General features: G+C 37.3%; 1 protein-coding gene across 1 annotated transcript in view; it reads right to left on the reverse strand.

Moving 5' to 3' along the window:
- The window catches only part of sntg1 (syntrophin, gamma 1), a 121,089-nt gene that overhangs the window by 31,728 nt on the left and 72,454 nt on the right, over nt 1-16,907 (reverse strand). The window contains exons 10-12 of the mRNA XM_061920481.1: nt 12,537-12,619; nt 6,832-6,962; nt 4,313-4,442 (exon numbers count right to left, since the gene is read on the reverse strand). Coding sequence (XP_061776465.1) covers nt 4,313-4,442; nt 6,832-6,962; nt 12,537-12,619 — 344 coding nt within the window. The remainder of the gene's footprint in view (nt 1-4,312; nt 4,443-6,831; nt 6,963-12,536; nt 12,620-16,907) is intronic.

Genomic DNA, 16,907 nt, shown 5'->3' on the forward strand with positions numbered 1-16,907 from the left:
TTCAACTGTGAGAGACAGAATGTGAAAAAAAAGAATAATCCAGGAATTCACATTGGAGGAATTTTAAAGAATTTATTTGTAAATTATGGTGGAAAATAAGTATTTGGTCAACCATTCAAAGCTCTCACTGATGGAAGAAGGTTTTGGCTCAAAATCTCACGATAAATAGCCCCATTCATTCTTTCTTTAACACGGATCAGTCGTCCTGTCCCCTTAGCAGAAAAACAGCCCCAAAGCATGAGGTTTCCACCTCCATGCTTCACAGTAGGTATGGTGTTCTTGGGATGCAACTCAGTATTCTTCTTCCTCCAAACACGACGAATTGAGTTTATATGGACGGCATGGTGCAGTGGGAGCGTGGCCGTGCGCAACCCGAGGGTCCCTGGTTCAATCCCCACCTAGTACCGACCTTGTCACGTCCGTTGTGTCCTGAACAAGACACTTCACCCTTGCTCCTGATGGGTGGTGGTTAGCACCTTGCATGGCAGCTCCCTCCATCAGTGTGTGAATGGGTAAATGTGGAAGTAGTGTCAAAGCGCTTTGAGTACCTTGGAGGTAGAAAAGCGCTATACAAGTACAACCCATTTATCATTAATTTATTTATACCAAAAAGTTCTATTTTGGTTTCATCTGACCACATGACATTCTCCCAATCCTCTGCTGTATCATCCATGATTCAATTTTGGTATAAACTCAACTCGTCGTGTTTGGAGGAAGAAGAATACTGAGTTGCATCCCAAGAACACCATACCTACTGTGAAGCATGGGGGTGGAAACATCATGCTTTGGAGCTGTTTTTCTGCTAAGGGGACAGGACGATTGATCCGTGTTAAGGAAAGAATGAATGGGGCCATGTATCGTGAGATTTTGAGCCAAAACCTCCTTCCGTCAGTGAGAGCTTTGAATGGTTGACCAAATACTTAATTTCCACCATAATTTACAAATAAATTATTTAAAATACTTACTATGTGAATTCCTGGATTTCACATTCTGTCTCTCACAGTTGAAGTGTGCCTATGATGAAAATTACAGACCTCTGTCATTAATGTAAGTGGGAGAACTTGCACAATCGGTGGCTGACTAAATACTTTTTTGCCCCACTGTATCTCTCTTAGCTCTGCCTATATTTTTGAGGCATCAAGGGGTAGACAGGAAACCAGTTTCTACCTTTCTCCCTCAGACAACAAATCAATAGGGTCCCTACTTTGGTATAGGAAAAAAAGATTGGTTCAAAAGTGACAAGGAATGTGACCCCAGGTATCTTAGTTATCAGGTGCCGTAGGTCAGTCAAAATCAGTAGGACCTTTACATTGATGTGGCACAAATATCTTTGAAATAATAAAAAAAATATTTCAAGAGCTGACCAGGACTACCTTGGTCACAGATTAAAAATCAAAAGGGTTCTTCCTTTGACTCACATGTACGGAATTGTGTGAAGGTTTGATTGAAATAGGCGACTGGGATCGTTTAACCTCTGACCTCAGCAACCTCAGCCATTATGTGTTGTTCAAAACCAATAGGGTTAGGGTTGTCCCGATACCAATATTTTGGTACCGGTACCAAAAGTTATTTTGATACTTTTCGAAATAAAGGGGACCACAAAAAAAATGGCATTATTGGCTTTATTTTAACAAAAAATCTTACGGTACATTAAATATATGTTTCTAAATGCAATCGAAGAACAATTGTGTCCATAAATAAAATAGTGACCATACTAGACAACTTGTCTTTTAGTAGTAAGTAAGCAAACAAAGGCTCCTAATTTAGTCTGCTGACATATGCAGTAACGTATTGTGTCATTTATAATCCTATTACTGTGTCTAAATTATAAAGGACAAGCTGTAAAAATGTATTATTAATCCACTTGTTCATTTACTGTTAATATCTGCTTATTTTCCTTTTCAACATGTTCTATCTACACTTCTGTTAAAATGTAATAATCACTTATTCTTCTGTTGTTTGATACTTTACATTAGTTTTGGATGATACCACAAATTTAGGTATCGATCCGATACCAAGTAGTTACAGGATCATACATTGGTCATAGTTTAAGTCCTCTTGTGTCCAGCGACATATTTCCTGAGTTTAGACACTGATTGATTGATTGATTGATGGAGTGATTGATTGATTGATTGAAACTTTTATTAGTAGATTGCACAGTACAGTACATATTCCGTACAATTGACCACTAAATGGTAACACACAAATACGTTTTTCAACTTGTTTAAGTTGGGGTCCACATTAATCAATTCATTGTACAAATATATACTATTAGCGTAATACAGTCATTACACAAACAAATCATCAGAGTATATACATAGAATTATTTACATTATTTACAATCCGAGGGGTGGGAAACATCAGTTTTCAAAAAAAGGAAAAAAGATTTTGTGACGATAAAAAATGTGTGTGTAATCATAGTATGATCGACAAGATACGCTTTTGGTACTTGGTATCATTACAGTGGATGTCTATTGTAGATCCACCTATGGGTTTTGGTGCTAGCGGGGTGTAAAATATAGCCTGGAAACATCATGGATGCTTGGGATTCTGGGTAATTGTTATATTGCGTTTATGTTGTGTTACTGTGAAGATGTTCTCCCGAAATGTGTTTGTCATTCCTGTTTGGTGTGGGTTCACAGTGTGGCGCATATAAGTAAGAGTGTTAAAGTTGTTTATATCACAACCGTCAGTGTAACCTGTATGGCTGTTGACTATATGCCTTGCAGCCGTGTACGTGTATCAGCGGAAACTACGTACATCATGTTACTGAGCCGGCAAGCTGTTTGTACACGTTGTAGAAGGCGTCAAAGGCACTGGCTTCATAGTACGCCCTTTTTATTGTTATCTAAGTGACCATCAGAGGATATCAGCGAGAATGGTTGCGGTTCCCATTATTTTCTCTATTTCGTGAAACGGGTCAAAATGGCTCTTTGAGTGGTAAAAGTTGCCGATCCCTGTACTAGGGTGTGTAGTGAAGCATGTTTAGCTATTCTTCATCCTGCAGGGATGATACTTGTAAGAAACATACTTTATTTGTCGCCATGGAGGCAAGGATTAGTGATTTAGAAGTAGCTAAAACACTGCAGACTGCGGAAGGATATTCGCTGCTAGCTAGCCAAGTTTTAAAGCACCTCTTCCTGAGGGTGTTGCAGTGTTGTAACTTCACCTTTATCATCAGTTTTAAGGCAAAATGCGTCCATTCTCCCTTTTTTGTCCACACACTGTGTTTGCTTGTAAGTACTCTGCGCTGCCGAACATGCTCGTAAAGCTCGTAAACCCAGCAATGACGGCGCACCATCATGCCAGTTAAATAAAAAACAAAAAAATTGATAACCCATCCATTTTCTACCGCTTGTCCCTTTCGGTGTCGCGGTGGATGGTGCAACCCCCGCTGCATTTGGGCGGTAGGCGGGGTACACCCTGGACAAGTCGCCACCTCATCGCAGACAGAACCAGAAGCAGTACTTTTCAAACAGAGTATAGTACCGTTTTTTCATTATTACCGTTGTACTATACTAGTACCGGTATACCGTACAACCCTAAAAGGATTCTATTGACAACAATCCCTGTAGGTTTGATGAGAGGTGTAAACATCGAGGTAGGAATGTCTGACCAACAGCAAACACAAAAGAGGAAGTTGGGCTGAAAACAACAAACCCCCAAGGAGGCAAAGGCCTGTGCTTCGGTCGTCATGGCGACAACATTACAATATTGCCATGACCTTAAACTCCTTGTGCGTATATGTTGTTTAAAAACAAGTGAGAAGGAAGAAAATGAAACATCCACACACCGTAGTTGTGTTTTATACTTTTGTCTCTAACCGCCTGGCCATGTTAAGGCCACTCTGGCAGTGAATCAGTGCTCTTACGTTTAATGCTGTGTCCACTTCAATTAACTGAGGCTCCATTATCCCCCAGAGGACTTCATCTGCCCTCCACTCATATGCACACACACACACACACACAATGGTGATGATTACACATTTCATTTTGTTGTCTTTTTTCGCCAGCAAAAGCTTGTTATCACACGCTTAGAGCATCGTAAAAGGATGCAGGATACGAGCAAACGTGTCAGCAGCCTCCCTGCTGTACCAGCCAGACTAAATGCATTCATTCATGTTCATTTTTGGTGAATCATCGCCTACACGCACTGGGAATGTGCGTCTATTTAAATGCAGTGACATTTGAGCAAAAAAAAGGGAGGGTGGGGGGTTGGTGCGTTGCACAGCGACACTCATTAGAGGGCTCGTATGGGAGACGAGACGCGGAACAAAACAAAACAAAAAAGCTGGCGGTCGCTTCACGCTCACGTTGTGCTTGGTGAGATTGGAGATGTTGCCGCCCGTGGCCTGAAGCCAGTCCAAGCAGTCCTCGGTCGAGGGGAACTGGAGCACGCCACTGCACACGCCGTCCACAGCAATGACCTGGAAAGCATTTTTTCTTGGAAAGACAATGGGGGACAAAGTGGGAGGAAGACAGAAAACTTCATAATCAGCTCTTTGAACCTTCAAATACAAATAATGGAATATGATCCATCAAAAAAAAGCTGTCAATCTGGGGACATATTTCTATATAGATCCATACTTAGTCATTAGATTATTTTGTAACCTTTTAACCACAATAACTTCTTTATTTATATAATCTTATTTTTACTTGGGCAGCTTACCTGGTCGTTACAGTAATAAACATGTACATACAGGAACCCAGGCAAATTCCCGTACATGACAGAAGTCAGACTGTCAAATAGTTTGTTGTTAGAATATATATTTTTTTCCAAATATTTTATTTATATTTAGCTTTGCAGTTGTGGCTTATTCTGAAAGATTACGTGCAGGCACACAAACTGCTCCAACCTTTTTAAATGCGTTAATATTTTTTAAATTATATTCAATTGCTTTTTGTCTGATCTTAATCTTAATAATCATCGCATTTGAAAGCGCATTATTTTGTTGTTCAGAATGTGTTTGTATTTTGATGTAAAAAAATGCATAAATAAAAAACAAAACTATATAATATACATATATATATATGTATATATATATATATATATATATATATATATACATATATATATATATATATATATATATATATATATATATATATATATATATATATATATATATATATACATATATATATATATATATATATATATATATATATATATATTCCTTGAATTGCCGCAGGGCATATAGTATGCGCCTGCCTTGAATTACTGCCGGGTCAAACTCGCTTCCCAAAATAATTAGCGCATGCTTAGTATTACCACCTGGTCAAACTCGTGACGTCGCAAGTGACACTTCCCCTGTCATCATTTTCAAAATGGAGGAGGCTGATTTCAATACCGGTAATTTGAAATCGCATAAAAGGAAGAAAATTAAGAGCTATTCAGGAGGATTTAAGGTCCAAGCTTACATCACACTCAAATTTTTACTGCATACTTTTGGTAAGTGCCGGAGTGAGAAGAAGTTTTAAAATAATTAGCGCATGCTTACTTTTACCGCATGCCTTTGGTAAGCGCAGGAGTGAGAAGAGGTTTTAAATTAATTAGCGCCCCGGCGGCAACTCAAGGAAATACGGTATATATATATATATATATATATATATATATATATATATATATACACACACATACACAGACACACACACTCACATATAATGCGCTTTATTTTGTTGTTTAGAATGTGTTTGTATTTCGAAGTGAAACATAAATAAAATAAAACTAAAATATATATATACACATATATACACACACACACACAAACACACACACACACACACACACACACACACACACACACACACACACACACACACACACACACACACACACACACACACACACACACACACACACACACACACACACACACACACACACACACACTATGTATATATAAAATAAGTGTTGGTAAGCATGCCATGTCTACTTAAATGATGAAATAATAAGTATGATATGCTATAAAATTAGGATGGTATGTTATTTTTATTCATATGTATGCATAAGAGTATGTAGAGATGAGTGTGTTTTCTTAATATCATTTTTTGTAGTTTTTCCATTATTATTTTTTCTTTTTTTCCCTTCAATTATTTGACATTGTTTTTGTAATATATGACATTCGTTGTAATTATTGTTTGTTTCCTAAAAAGATAACCAAAGTTAATGGACAAGATGCAGTATTGTATGATCTTGTGAAACCACTGCAATAAAATAAAAATGGTTTTGTCATTTATATTTATTGTTTCTATTTGAACAATCAAGATATTGCTAATTTCAAAATATTGTTTTCTTGGAAACGTTTTTAAAGCATATTAAGATATTTCTGGTTACATGTGCAATATTTTATGGCTAATACATTTGTTATTTAAAAAGGGGGGTAGGGTTCATTGTACAGTACGTATAGCAAGTAGGCTTGATGAAAACAAATCAATGAAATGCAATTTCTGAAGTCTGAGTGCACAGTCTACACTCGTCTTGATAACCAAACTAAAGTCTTATTAGACTTTCTATACAACCAGCATTTTCACATCTAGTTTACATTTTCATGTTGTTAATCAACGTGAAACCAATGCCTGCAGAATGGCTGATGTAGTTGTTGATGCAAATCATAAACAAGTGTGCTTTATTAAGAGTCAATGCACATTCACATGGCAGTAGTTGCACCGAGATGCATCCAAGCACAGCTCAATGGCTCGACTAATCCAACAATGTGTGTCTATGATGTACGCCCAAAATTGGATCATGACACGTAATATGATATTAGTTTGCACTTTAAAGGCACACGTCGCACATTTTGTAGAGACGTAAAACTTGTGTGTTGCTTACCTGCACACGTCAGAGCCCGGCATGTGCTGAGAGAGGCGAGAGTGCAACAGCGGTATGAGGCGGAGATCCACCCATCTTTTCTCCCAGCGGAGTCCAGGGGACGTGGGCCACGACGAGCAGGACAGCGTATCCTGAGGGACGACCAAAATAAAGTTAAAGTACCACTGATAGTCACATACACACTAGGTGTGGTGAAATTACCCTCTGCATTTGACCCATCCCCTTGTTCCACCACCTGGGAGGTGAGGGGAGCAGTGGCAAGCAGCGGTGGCCACGCTCGTGAATCATTTTGGTGATTTAACCCCCAATTCCAACTCTTGATGATGATTGCCTAGCAGGGAGGTAATTGGTCCTATTTTTTTAGTCTTTGGTATGACTCACGTTTGAACTCACAACCTACCGATCTCAGGGAGGACACTCTAACCACAAGGCCATTGAGCAGGTTCTACCATCCATCCATCCATCTTCTTCCGCTTATCCGAGGTCGGGTCGCGGGGGCAGCAGCCTAAGCAGGGAAGGCCAGACTTCCCTCTCCCCAGCCACTTCGTCTAGCTCTTCCCGGCGGATCCCGAGGCGTTCCCAGGCCAGCCTCCACATCGAGAGGAGCCACAACCGTGATATTTTTTTTTCTTAAATGCTAGTCAAAAGATATAGAATATAAAAGGAGCGCTCTGCTATTTTTACTCAAAGATTCTCTATATGACAGTATGACAGGAGCGCTTTGCTGTTTTTAGCAGTGTCCTGCAAAAAGTCAAAGATCTTTAATGACAGGAGTGCTTTACTGTTTTGAGGACTACATGTAAAGTATACTGCAAAAATACTAGTCAAAGATTCTTTGTATAACAGGAGTGCTATGCAGGTTGCAGGAACCTGCGGTAAAATGCGAATCAAAGATCATCGACATGACAGGAGCGTTGTGCTGTTTTTATGGACCTACTGCAAGAACGTCAGTCAAAGACCCTCTACATTAACAATAACACTCTGCTACTTTTATCTACTTATTGCAAAACCATGAGTCAAGAAAAGGTCCATTTTACACTGCACACCAAATAGGATGTTTTTTTTTCTCTCTAGTGACACAGATCTGATTATTTTTGCCAGTCCAAACGCTCTAAAGTGCTTCAAATCTGATTATTTTGGCATCAGATTCAGGCCACATCAGGCGCCCCGTTTACACTGCACACCAAATTGGAATATTTTGCGCTCAACTGAAACAGATCTGATTTTTATTGTCAGTCTGAACCATGGGTGTCAAACTCTGACCCGCGGGCCAAATATGGCCCGCCGTGTAATTTCATTTGGCCCTTGAGGCAATAATAAATTAACATTAGAACTGGCCCGCCGGTATTATATAGTGGCAGTGCCGCTGTATCACCACATTCAACGCTAATTCTCATACTTGCCAACTGTCCCGATTTTTCCAGGAGAATCCCGAATTTCAGTGCCCCCCCCCCCCCCGAAAATCTCCCGGGGCAGCCATTCTCCCGAATTTCCACCCGGACAACAATATTGGGGGCGTGCCTTAAAGGTACTGCTTTTAGCATCCTCTACAACCTGTCGTCACGTCCGCTTTTCCTCCATACAAACAGCGTGCCGGCCCAGTCACGTAATATAAGCGGCTTCTACACACACACAAGTGAATGCAAGGCATACTTGGTCAACAGCCATACAGGTCACACTGAGGGTGGCCGTATAAACAACTTTAACACTGTTACACCACACTGTGAACCCACACCAAACAAGAATGACAAACACATTTCAGGAGAACATCCGCACCGTAAAACAACATAAACACAACAGAACAAATACCCAGAACCCCTTGCAGCACTAACTCTTCCGGGACGCTACAATATACATCCCCGCTACCAACAAAACTCGATTTTGCGTGACACTATAAAGTTATATAAGCCTTGCTTGTTTAATATTCAATGCAAAACGTGTTTGGGTCCCTATTAAAAGGTTAAGTTGTTCAACTTTGGCCCGCGGCTTTGTTCAGTTTGGAATTTTGGCCCACTCTGTATTTGAGTTTGACACCCCTGGTCTAAACGCTCCAAAATGCTTCAAATCTGATCTTTTGGCATCAGATTCAGGCCACATCAGGAGGCAGTCCTGAATTTGATTGGAATCCGATCTTTTCAAATGTAACTTCAGTCTAAACGCAATGTGACTGGAATGTGTTTTTTTCATCAGCTTTGGGCAAGCTACATCACTCATGTTCATTTATTTTCTCGTTAAAAAAACACTAATTTGAAAGGTGTTGTGACTTCTATTTTACTTTATAGTAGTAGCGACTTCCTCCCGGTCAACTTCCTTTGTTTTCACTTCATCAAAACGGTATGCAAGTGACATTGAAGCAACATTGGGGCCTGTGCGCGTTTACACTGGAGTCTGATAAAAATCACATTTGTAATCCCACAGTGCAATCAGCAGGCTGTAATTTAACATCCAAAATGTTGAACTATTTCAAACAACAGGAGCAGTGTGCTGTTTTACTGGCCTATTGCAAAAATGTGAGTTAAAGATTCTTTATGTGACACGAGTGCTCTCCTGTGGTTTCAGGAATCAGCTGCAAAAACATTAGTCAAAGACACTGTATGACAGTAGTGCTTTGCTCTAATTTAGGACGATAATGCAAAAATGCTGGTCAAAGATCCTGTACGTGACAGGAGTCCTGTGCTCTTCTTTCAGGAAACTGCAGCAAAATCTCTAATCAAAGGTCCTCGACATGACAGCAGTGCCTTGCTCTTTTTATGCACCTACTGTCAACATACCTTGCAAACATCTTAAAAATAAGACAGGAGTGCTGTGCTGTTTTTAGAAACAGACTGCAAACATGCCCGTCAAATATCCTCTATGTCAGCTATTCTTAAACTGTGGTACGTGTATCACTAGTGGTACGCAGGCTCCATCCATTGCAAGGCTACTCAACTACATAATGAAGAAGGCCGCAGTTTCAAGAGCCCAAAGGCTAATAAGGATCCGGACATCAAAATGTGGATGTTTTGTCAGAAAGTGCAACCGCAGGTTATATTCCTCTAAGACTGTGTTTACCTAATTGCAAAGTAAACACATCGCCTTTCACACTGCACTGTCAATGGATTAATTATTCTGCTCTCGCAACTCACTTCCAGCATGTGCAGCATTAAGAAACAGAAGCTCCAGAAGTTTTGTTGAGGATTGATGTTCCTTCTTTTGCATTATTTTCCTTCCTCAGTATTATTTTTTTTACACTTCTTCCTCATTTTGGTTTGTAAGACTGAAAATATAAACATAATATTAAAACATAAATGTTGTCCATTGTGTGTTTTACATTAATAAAATATTAGGTTTAGAGTTAATACATTGACAAAGTAAACTACAAATGTTTACACATATAGAAATTACACACCAAACATTGCACACACTGTATGTGACTTATCACAGTTAAACCTAAGGTGTAGCATTGTCAAATTTAGCGCTAAATGTCTCAAACGAGGTTCCAATTTAGTATTGTTCCAATTTTAGTATGCGTGTACTCTCAGACAAATACCAACACGACCACGAATACAAAAGACATGACATACATGCCTCGCTGTTGCCCCCTGCGGGGTGGCGGGAGTACTGAATACATGGGCAACCCGAGTTTTAATGGTTTCATCGAGCCTATTTGGTTTGGCGAGCCAAATGAAAAGCTTTGGCGGACCGGATATGGCCCAAAGGCCGCCAATTAAATAGGACTGATCTAGTGGTACGCCAAATATTCACCTGATTTAAAGGACAGTGTTTTATTTTCCTATATTCAAACAGAGTGTTACTGTTCAAACTAAATATTAAATATACTTTTGAATAAAACCACAGCCAGGTTTTTGATGCCAACATAGGCCTACTATGCTACTGTATTTTAATGTTAGTCATTATAGTGGAACTTGGTGAGCCAAGTTCTTTCTGAGGTGGTTCTTGGTGAAAAAAGTTTAAGAACCACTGTTCTATATAGTGTTGTGCTCTTTTTAAAGACCCAGTGCTAAAAAAAATGTTTAGCTCCTCCATACAACAGGAGCACTTAGCTTTTTATAAAAACCTGCTAAAGTCAGTCCTGTTGTTTTTCGCAATTTGCTGAAAATATGTAATATATTTTTAGTTTAGGATGGATAGTTTAGTACAAATATGGAACGCGGAAAATTATATTTTTATTTATTTATTTTTTGTTTTTGTTTAATTTAATTTTTTATCTTATTTTATTTTATTTTTATTTGTTTTAATGTTTTTAGTGTTCTGTTTTTAATATTTTGTATCGTGTTTTTATATATTTAATGGATCTTAAGGTCTGCAATAAAGATTGATGATGATGATGCTGATGATATATGTGTTTGTAAACACTCAAAATTAGGGGAACTGAAGAAAACTGATTCACATCAGAATCGCGATTCTCATTAATCCCAATTCTGAATCGATTCGTAATTATCAAGAATCAATGAAAAACTATGTATATATGCTCCAGCAGCCCCAGCGACCCCAAAAAGGGACAAAATAATGGATAATGGATGGATGGATATACATACATACATGTATATGTGTTTACATGTGTGTATATATACAGTAAAGGCCAAAAGTTTGGACACACCTCATTCAATGTATTTTCTTTATTTTCATGACTATTTACATTGATTGTCACTGAAGGCATCACAATTATAAATGAACATATGTGGAGTTGCGTACTTAACAAAAAAGGTTAAATAACTGTAAACATGTTTTATATTCGAGTTTCTTCAAAATAGCCACCCTTTGCTCTGATTACTGCTTTGCACACTCTTGGCATTCTCTCGATGAGCTTCGAGAGGTAGTCACCTGAAATGGTTTTTACTTCACAGGTGTGCTTGAAGCTCATCGATAGAATGCTAAGAGTGTGCAAAGCAGTAACCAGAGCAAAGGGTGGCTATTTTGAAGAAACTAGAATACAAAACATGTTTTCAGTTATTTCACCCTTTTTTTGTTAAGTACATAACTCCACATGTGTTCGTTCATAGTTTTGATGCCTTCAGTGACAATCTACAATGTAAATAGTAATGAAAATAAAGAAAATGCATAGAATGAGAATGGGATATATATATATATATATATATATATATATATATATATATATATATATATATATATATATATATATATATATGTCTTAATTGGATTATCCAGAGAATAGTGCTCGATACCGTGGTAGAGCGCAATATGTATGTGTTGGAAAAAATCACAAGACTACTTCATCTCTACAGAACTGTTTCATGAGGGGTTCCCTCAATCGTCAGGAGATTTTAATGGAAGCATTCACATACAATGGTTTATATTGGGCACAGAGTGGGTAGGTACAGGCAGGCGTAGGGGAGTATATGTATATATATATATATATATATATATATATATATATATATATATATATGTATATATATATATAAATATATATTGGAACAAGCAGTAAAAAATGGATGGATGTATCTGTGTCAGCAGCCTAATGAGGAGCTTTTGTAAAGATTCACGTCTTTATTCAACACTCTTGTCTTGTCTGGGAAAATGCAGGACACGTGCATGCATGTTAAAAAAACAAAAAAGGCGTAAAGCGTTCGTTTACCACGTGGCTAATGTATCCCGCAAAGAGAAAATACAGTACACTTCATACGTCAACTTTTTTTTTCCAGCATGCAGCAACTCGTAATTGATGATGCAAAGTACTGTACCGTGTTATTAGGATGGTAGTTCAAGTGCAGGCCGCTATCACACAAAGGAGACGAGGTCCCACTGCTCTGGTCACTGGGGATACCTGCAAGTAAAAGAAAAAAAAGAAAAACATGATACATCCGTGAACCCCAAAAAAAACTTTTTTTTTTTTTTTTTTTCCATAGGCTTCCTTCTGCTGCCAGGTACCAATTTGTATTCAGTCGACCGTCCAGTCAACCTGGCCTATATCAGCTTATGAAAGGCTTTTATAAAAGCTCTCAAGTCTGATGACAGGATGAAGCTTTCCATTGCAAGAGCAATCAAGAGTGCCACAATGAGCCGTGTCATTTTGCTTCACATTATATTTGAGCCACTCGGATATGTGGAGTGTGTTCTTTTGATGTTCTTTTCTTGTTAAGCTAAGCAGCATCAGGACAAACATTCACAGACGGACACGAAGAAGCCCTACATTTATACCACATTGTGTGTCGCAGGACAATGAAAGTTACTTTTTTTTTTTTAAGCATCAAAAACATTAAAAACAAGTTTTCTTTTTGAAGAACTCACAAAATGTGAATATTTTAGCAACAACAGCATAGCTTTCATATGATTTAATCATCAAATTAAGTTGGTTTGCTTATTCTTTCACTTTTTATTATGATGTTATAGAAAAACAATTAAGATAACGATGCACCCCACTGGACATTTTCTTTATTCTTGACTGTCATTGGACATAAATACAACCAGATTTCATTTAAACCACAAAGTAAAAGGGGGCCCATAAAAAGTATATCAAATACTAATAAAATATCATGTTTTGCATTTAAGCTGCTATTTTAAGCACCTTCTTCACAAAAGACAAGACTTTGTCCTTTTGATGCTCATAAAGAAGCCATACATGTTATATATCACATTATGTCCAAGTCCAATGAACAGCATGTTTCTCCAAATTCTGTGCATTTAAAATGTATTTTCTTTTTGGGGAACTCACAAAATGTGGATGCACTTTTTTACAATTTGGAGAGCAACAGGACTGAATTATGAGCACAAATGGATGTGTTGGCTTAGGCCAGTTCTTCTCAAATAGTAGGGCAGGAACATGTTTTTTTTGTCTTACTAGAATATGACAAAGTGTGTGTAGAACAGCTACATATGCTGATAAGTTAATAAGATACAATGTTGTGCAGAGGTGTACTTAAAACTGTTTTTTAGACAAATGATACTAGCTAGGGGGGCATAACAGGAAATAATTTAAAAGCACATCCGTTTTTCTGACGAAATCATACAAAGTATGAAAGTAGTTGTAGAGCAGTGGTTCTCAACCTTTTTTCAGTGATGTACCCCCTGTGAACATTTTTTAGATTCAAGTACCCTCTAATCAGAGCAAAGCATTTTCGGTTGAAAAAAAGAGATAAAGAAGTAAAATACAGCACTATGTCATCCGTTTCTGATTTATTAAATTGTATAACAGTGCAAAATATCGCTCAATTGTAGTGGTCTTTCTTGAACTATTTGGAAAAAAATATATACAAATAACTAAAAACTTGTTGAAAAATAAACAAGTGATTCAATTATTAATAAAGATTTCTACACATAGAAGTAATCATCAACTTAAAGTGCCCTCTTTGGGGATTGTAATAGAGATCCATCTGGATTCAAGAACTTAATTCTAAACATTTCTTCACAAAAAAAGAAATCTTTAACATCAATATTTATGGAACATGTCCACAAAAAATCTAGCTGTCAACACTGAATATTGGCATGTTGCATTTTTTTTCACAGTTTATGAACTTACATTCATATTTTTTTGAAGTATTATTCAATAAATATATTTATAAAGGGTTTTTTAATTGTTGCTATTTTTAGAATAATAATAAAAAAATATATCACGTACCCCTTGGCATACCTTCAAGTACCCCCAGGGGTATGCGTACCCCCATTTGAGAACCACTGTTGTAGATGACAACAATATTCTTGCATTTTCTCATTTCATGGCAGCACAACTACAATTGTGTATGGGTTCGAGCCCTAACATAAAATTAAAAAAAAGTAAATTTATATGCTATCTGTTATTGTGTTCCCTATTTTTGAGTGTACAAAATGAAGGTGTGTTGAGTCTGACTTGGACATAATATGGACTATACACAAATGCTTTTTATGAAAATGTAATTTTGTTTATAAATTATATGCAATCTGTTTTTTCCCTATTTTTTTTGTTGTACGTGGATGAGGGTGTGTGTTGCTGAGCCCGACTTGGACATTATCTGGACTGGACCTGGTTTTAAAAACTTTTAGACAAGTCTAATTTCATTAACAACCTGGTCTGGTGAACATAAGGTCTTTATTTACTTTTATTTTATAAGTAAAATAAAACAAGATAAAAAAACAACAACATTTTCTTGGATAAAAAAGAAAGCAAAAATAATATAAAACAATTACGTAAAAAATAATAATTAATGATAATGTTAGTGGACCGGCGGCACACACAATCATGTGTGTTTCAGGGACTGTGTCCCTTGCAGACTGTGCTATATTTGTTGTGGGAACCAGAATTTCTGTAGCAGAAAGAAACAACCCTTTTTTGTGTGAGTATGAATGGGGGAGGGAGTTTTTTTTTTTTACGGGGGGGGTGTTGATGCACTAATTGAAAGTGTATCTAGTATATTTTTATGTTGATTTAATTAAAAAAATAAAAATAAAAATAAGTACATTTTGCTATGGAAAAACGCACAAAATTTGGAGATCTGTGTAAAATATAACAATGACCATAGGATAGTTTTGTTATTCTTCTATTTAAAACATGTTTGTTGTTTAGGGACGGCGTGGCACAGTGCAAGAGTGGCCGTGTGCAACCCGAGGGTACCTGGTTCAATCCCCACCTAGTACCAACCTCGTCTCGTCTGTTGTGTCCTGAGCAAGACACTTCACCCTTGCTCCTGATGGGTACTGGTTAGCGCCTTGTATGGCAGCTCCCTCCATCAGTGTGTGAATGTGTGTGTGAATGGGTAAATGTGGAAGTAGTGTCAAAGCGCTTTGAGTACCTTGAAGGTAGAAAAGCGCTATACAAGTACAACCCATTTATCATTTATTTATGTCTAACTTTGTCTCCCACTTTAAATATTGGAACCTGAATTTTTTTTAAATATACACCTAATACTGAAATAAACTGCAACAAAAAAGTGCAATTAACAGTACAGTAAAACGCAATAACAGTGCAATACATTTCAAAGATGCAATATACACATCACATCTTTCATATAATCGACAGCATTACCTTTTTTCTTCCTTTGTTTTATTCATAACATGGTCATTACTGCCTAGTTTCTCTTCTTATATTCATATTTTTACTGTTATATTTTTTATTCTTATTGTTATTTTTTATTTTTATTCTTATTGTTATATTTTCTATTTTATTTCCATTTATACCTCCGTTATTTACTGTTTAAATTATTTTTAATTCTATCTCAATTCTGTACACTGCGGCTGGAATTTAAATTTTCCTGCGGTAACTCTCCTGAAGGAATCAATCGAGCACTATCTATCTATCTATCTATCTATCTATCTATCTATCTATCTATCTATCTATCTATCTATCTATCTATCTATCTATCTATCTATCTATCTATCTATCTATCTATCTATCTATCTATCTATGTAACTAACTATCTAACTATCTATCCATCTATCTATCTATCTATCTATCTATCTATCTATCTATCTATCTATCTATCTATCTATCTATCTATCTATCTATCTATCTATCTGTCTATCCATCCATCCATCTATCTATCTATCTATCTATCTATCTATCTATCTATCTATCTATCTATCTATCTATCTATCTATCTATCTATCTATCTATCTATCTATCTATCCATCTATCTATGTATCTATCTCCCTACCTACCTATCCATCCATCCATCCATCCATCCATCCATCCAGCCATCCATCCAAACCCATCTATCTATCTATCTATCTATCTATCTATCTATCTATCTATCTATCTATCTATCTATCTATCTATCTATCTATCTATCTATCTATCTATCTATCTATCTATCTATCTATCTATCTATCTATCTCTCTCTCTCTCTCTCTCTCTCTCTCTCTCTCTCTATCTATCTATCTATCTATCTTTCTATCTATCTATCTATCTATCTATCTATCTATCTATCTATCGATCTGCGTGGCGCAGTGGGAGAGTGGCCGTGCGCAATCCGAGGGTCCCTAGTTCAAATCCCACCTAGTACCAACCTCGACACGTCCGTTGTGTCCTGAGCAAGACACTTCACCCTTGCTCCTGATGGGTGCTGGTTGGCGCCTTGCATGGCAGCTCCCTCCATCAGTGTGTGAATGGGTAAATGTGGAAGTAGTGTCAAAGCGCTTTGAGT

The sequence above is a fragment of the Nerophis ophidion genome, linkage group LG14 (genome assembly GCF_033978795.1).
Source record: "Nerophis ophidion isolate RoL-2023_Sa linkage group LG14, RoL_Noph_v1.0, whole genome shotgun sequence".
NCBI lineage: Eukaryota > Metazoa > Chordata > Actinopteri > Syngnathiformes > Syngnathidae > Nerophis > Nerophis ophidion.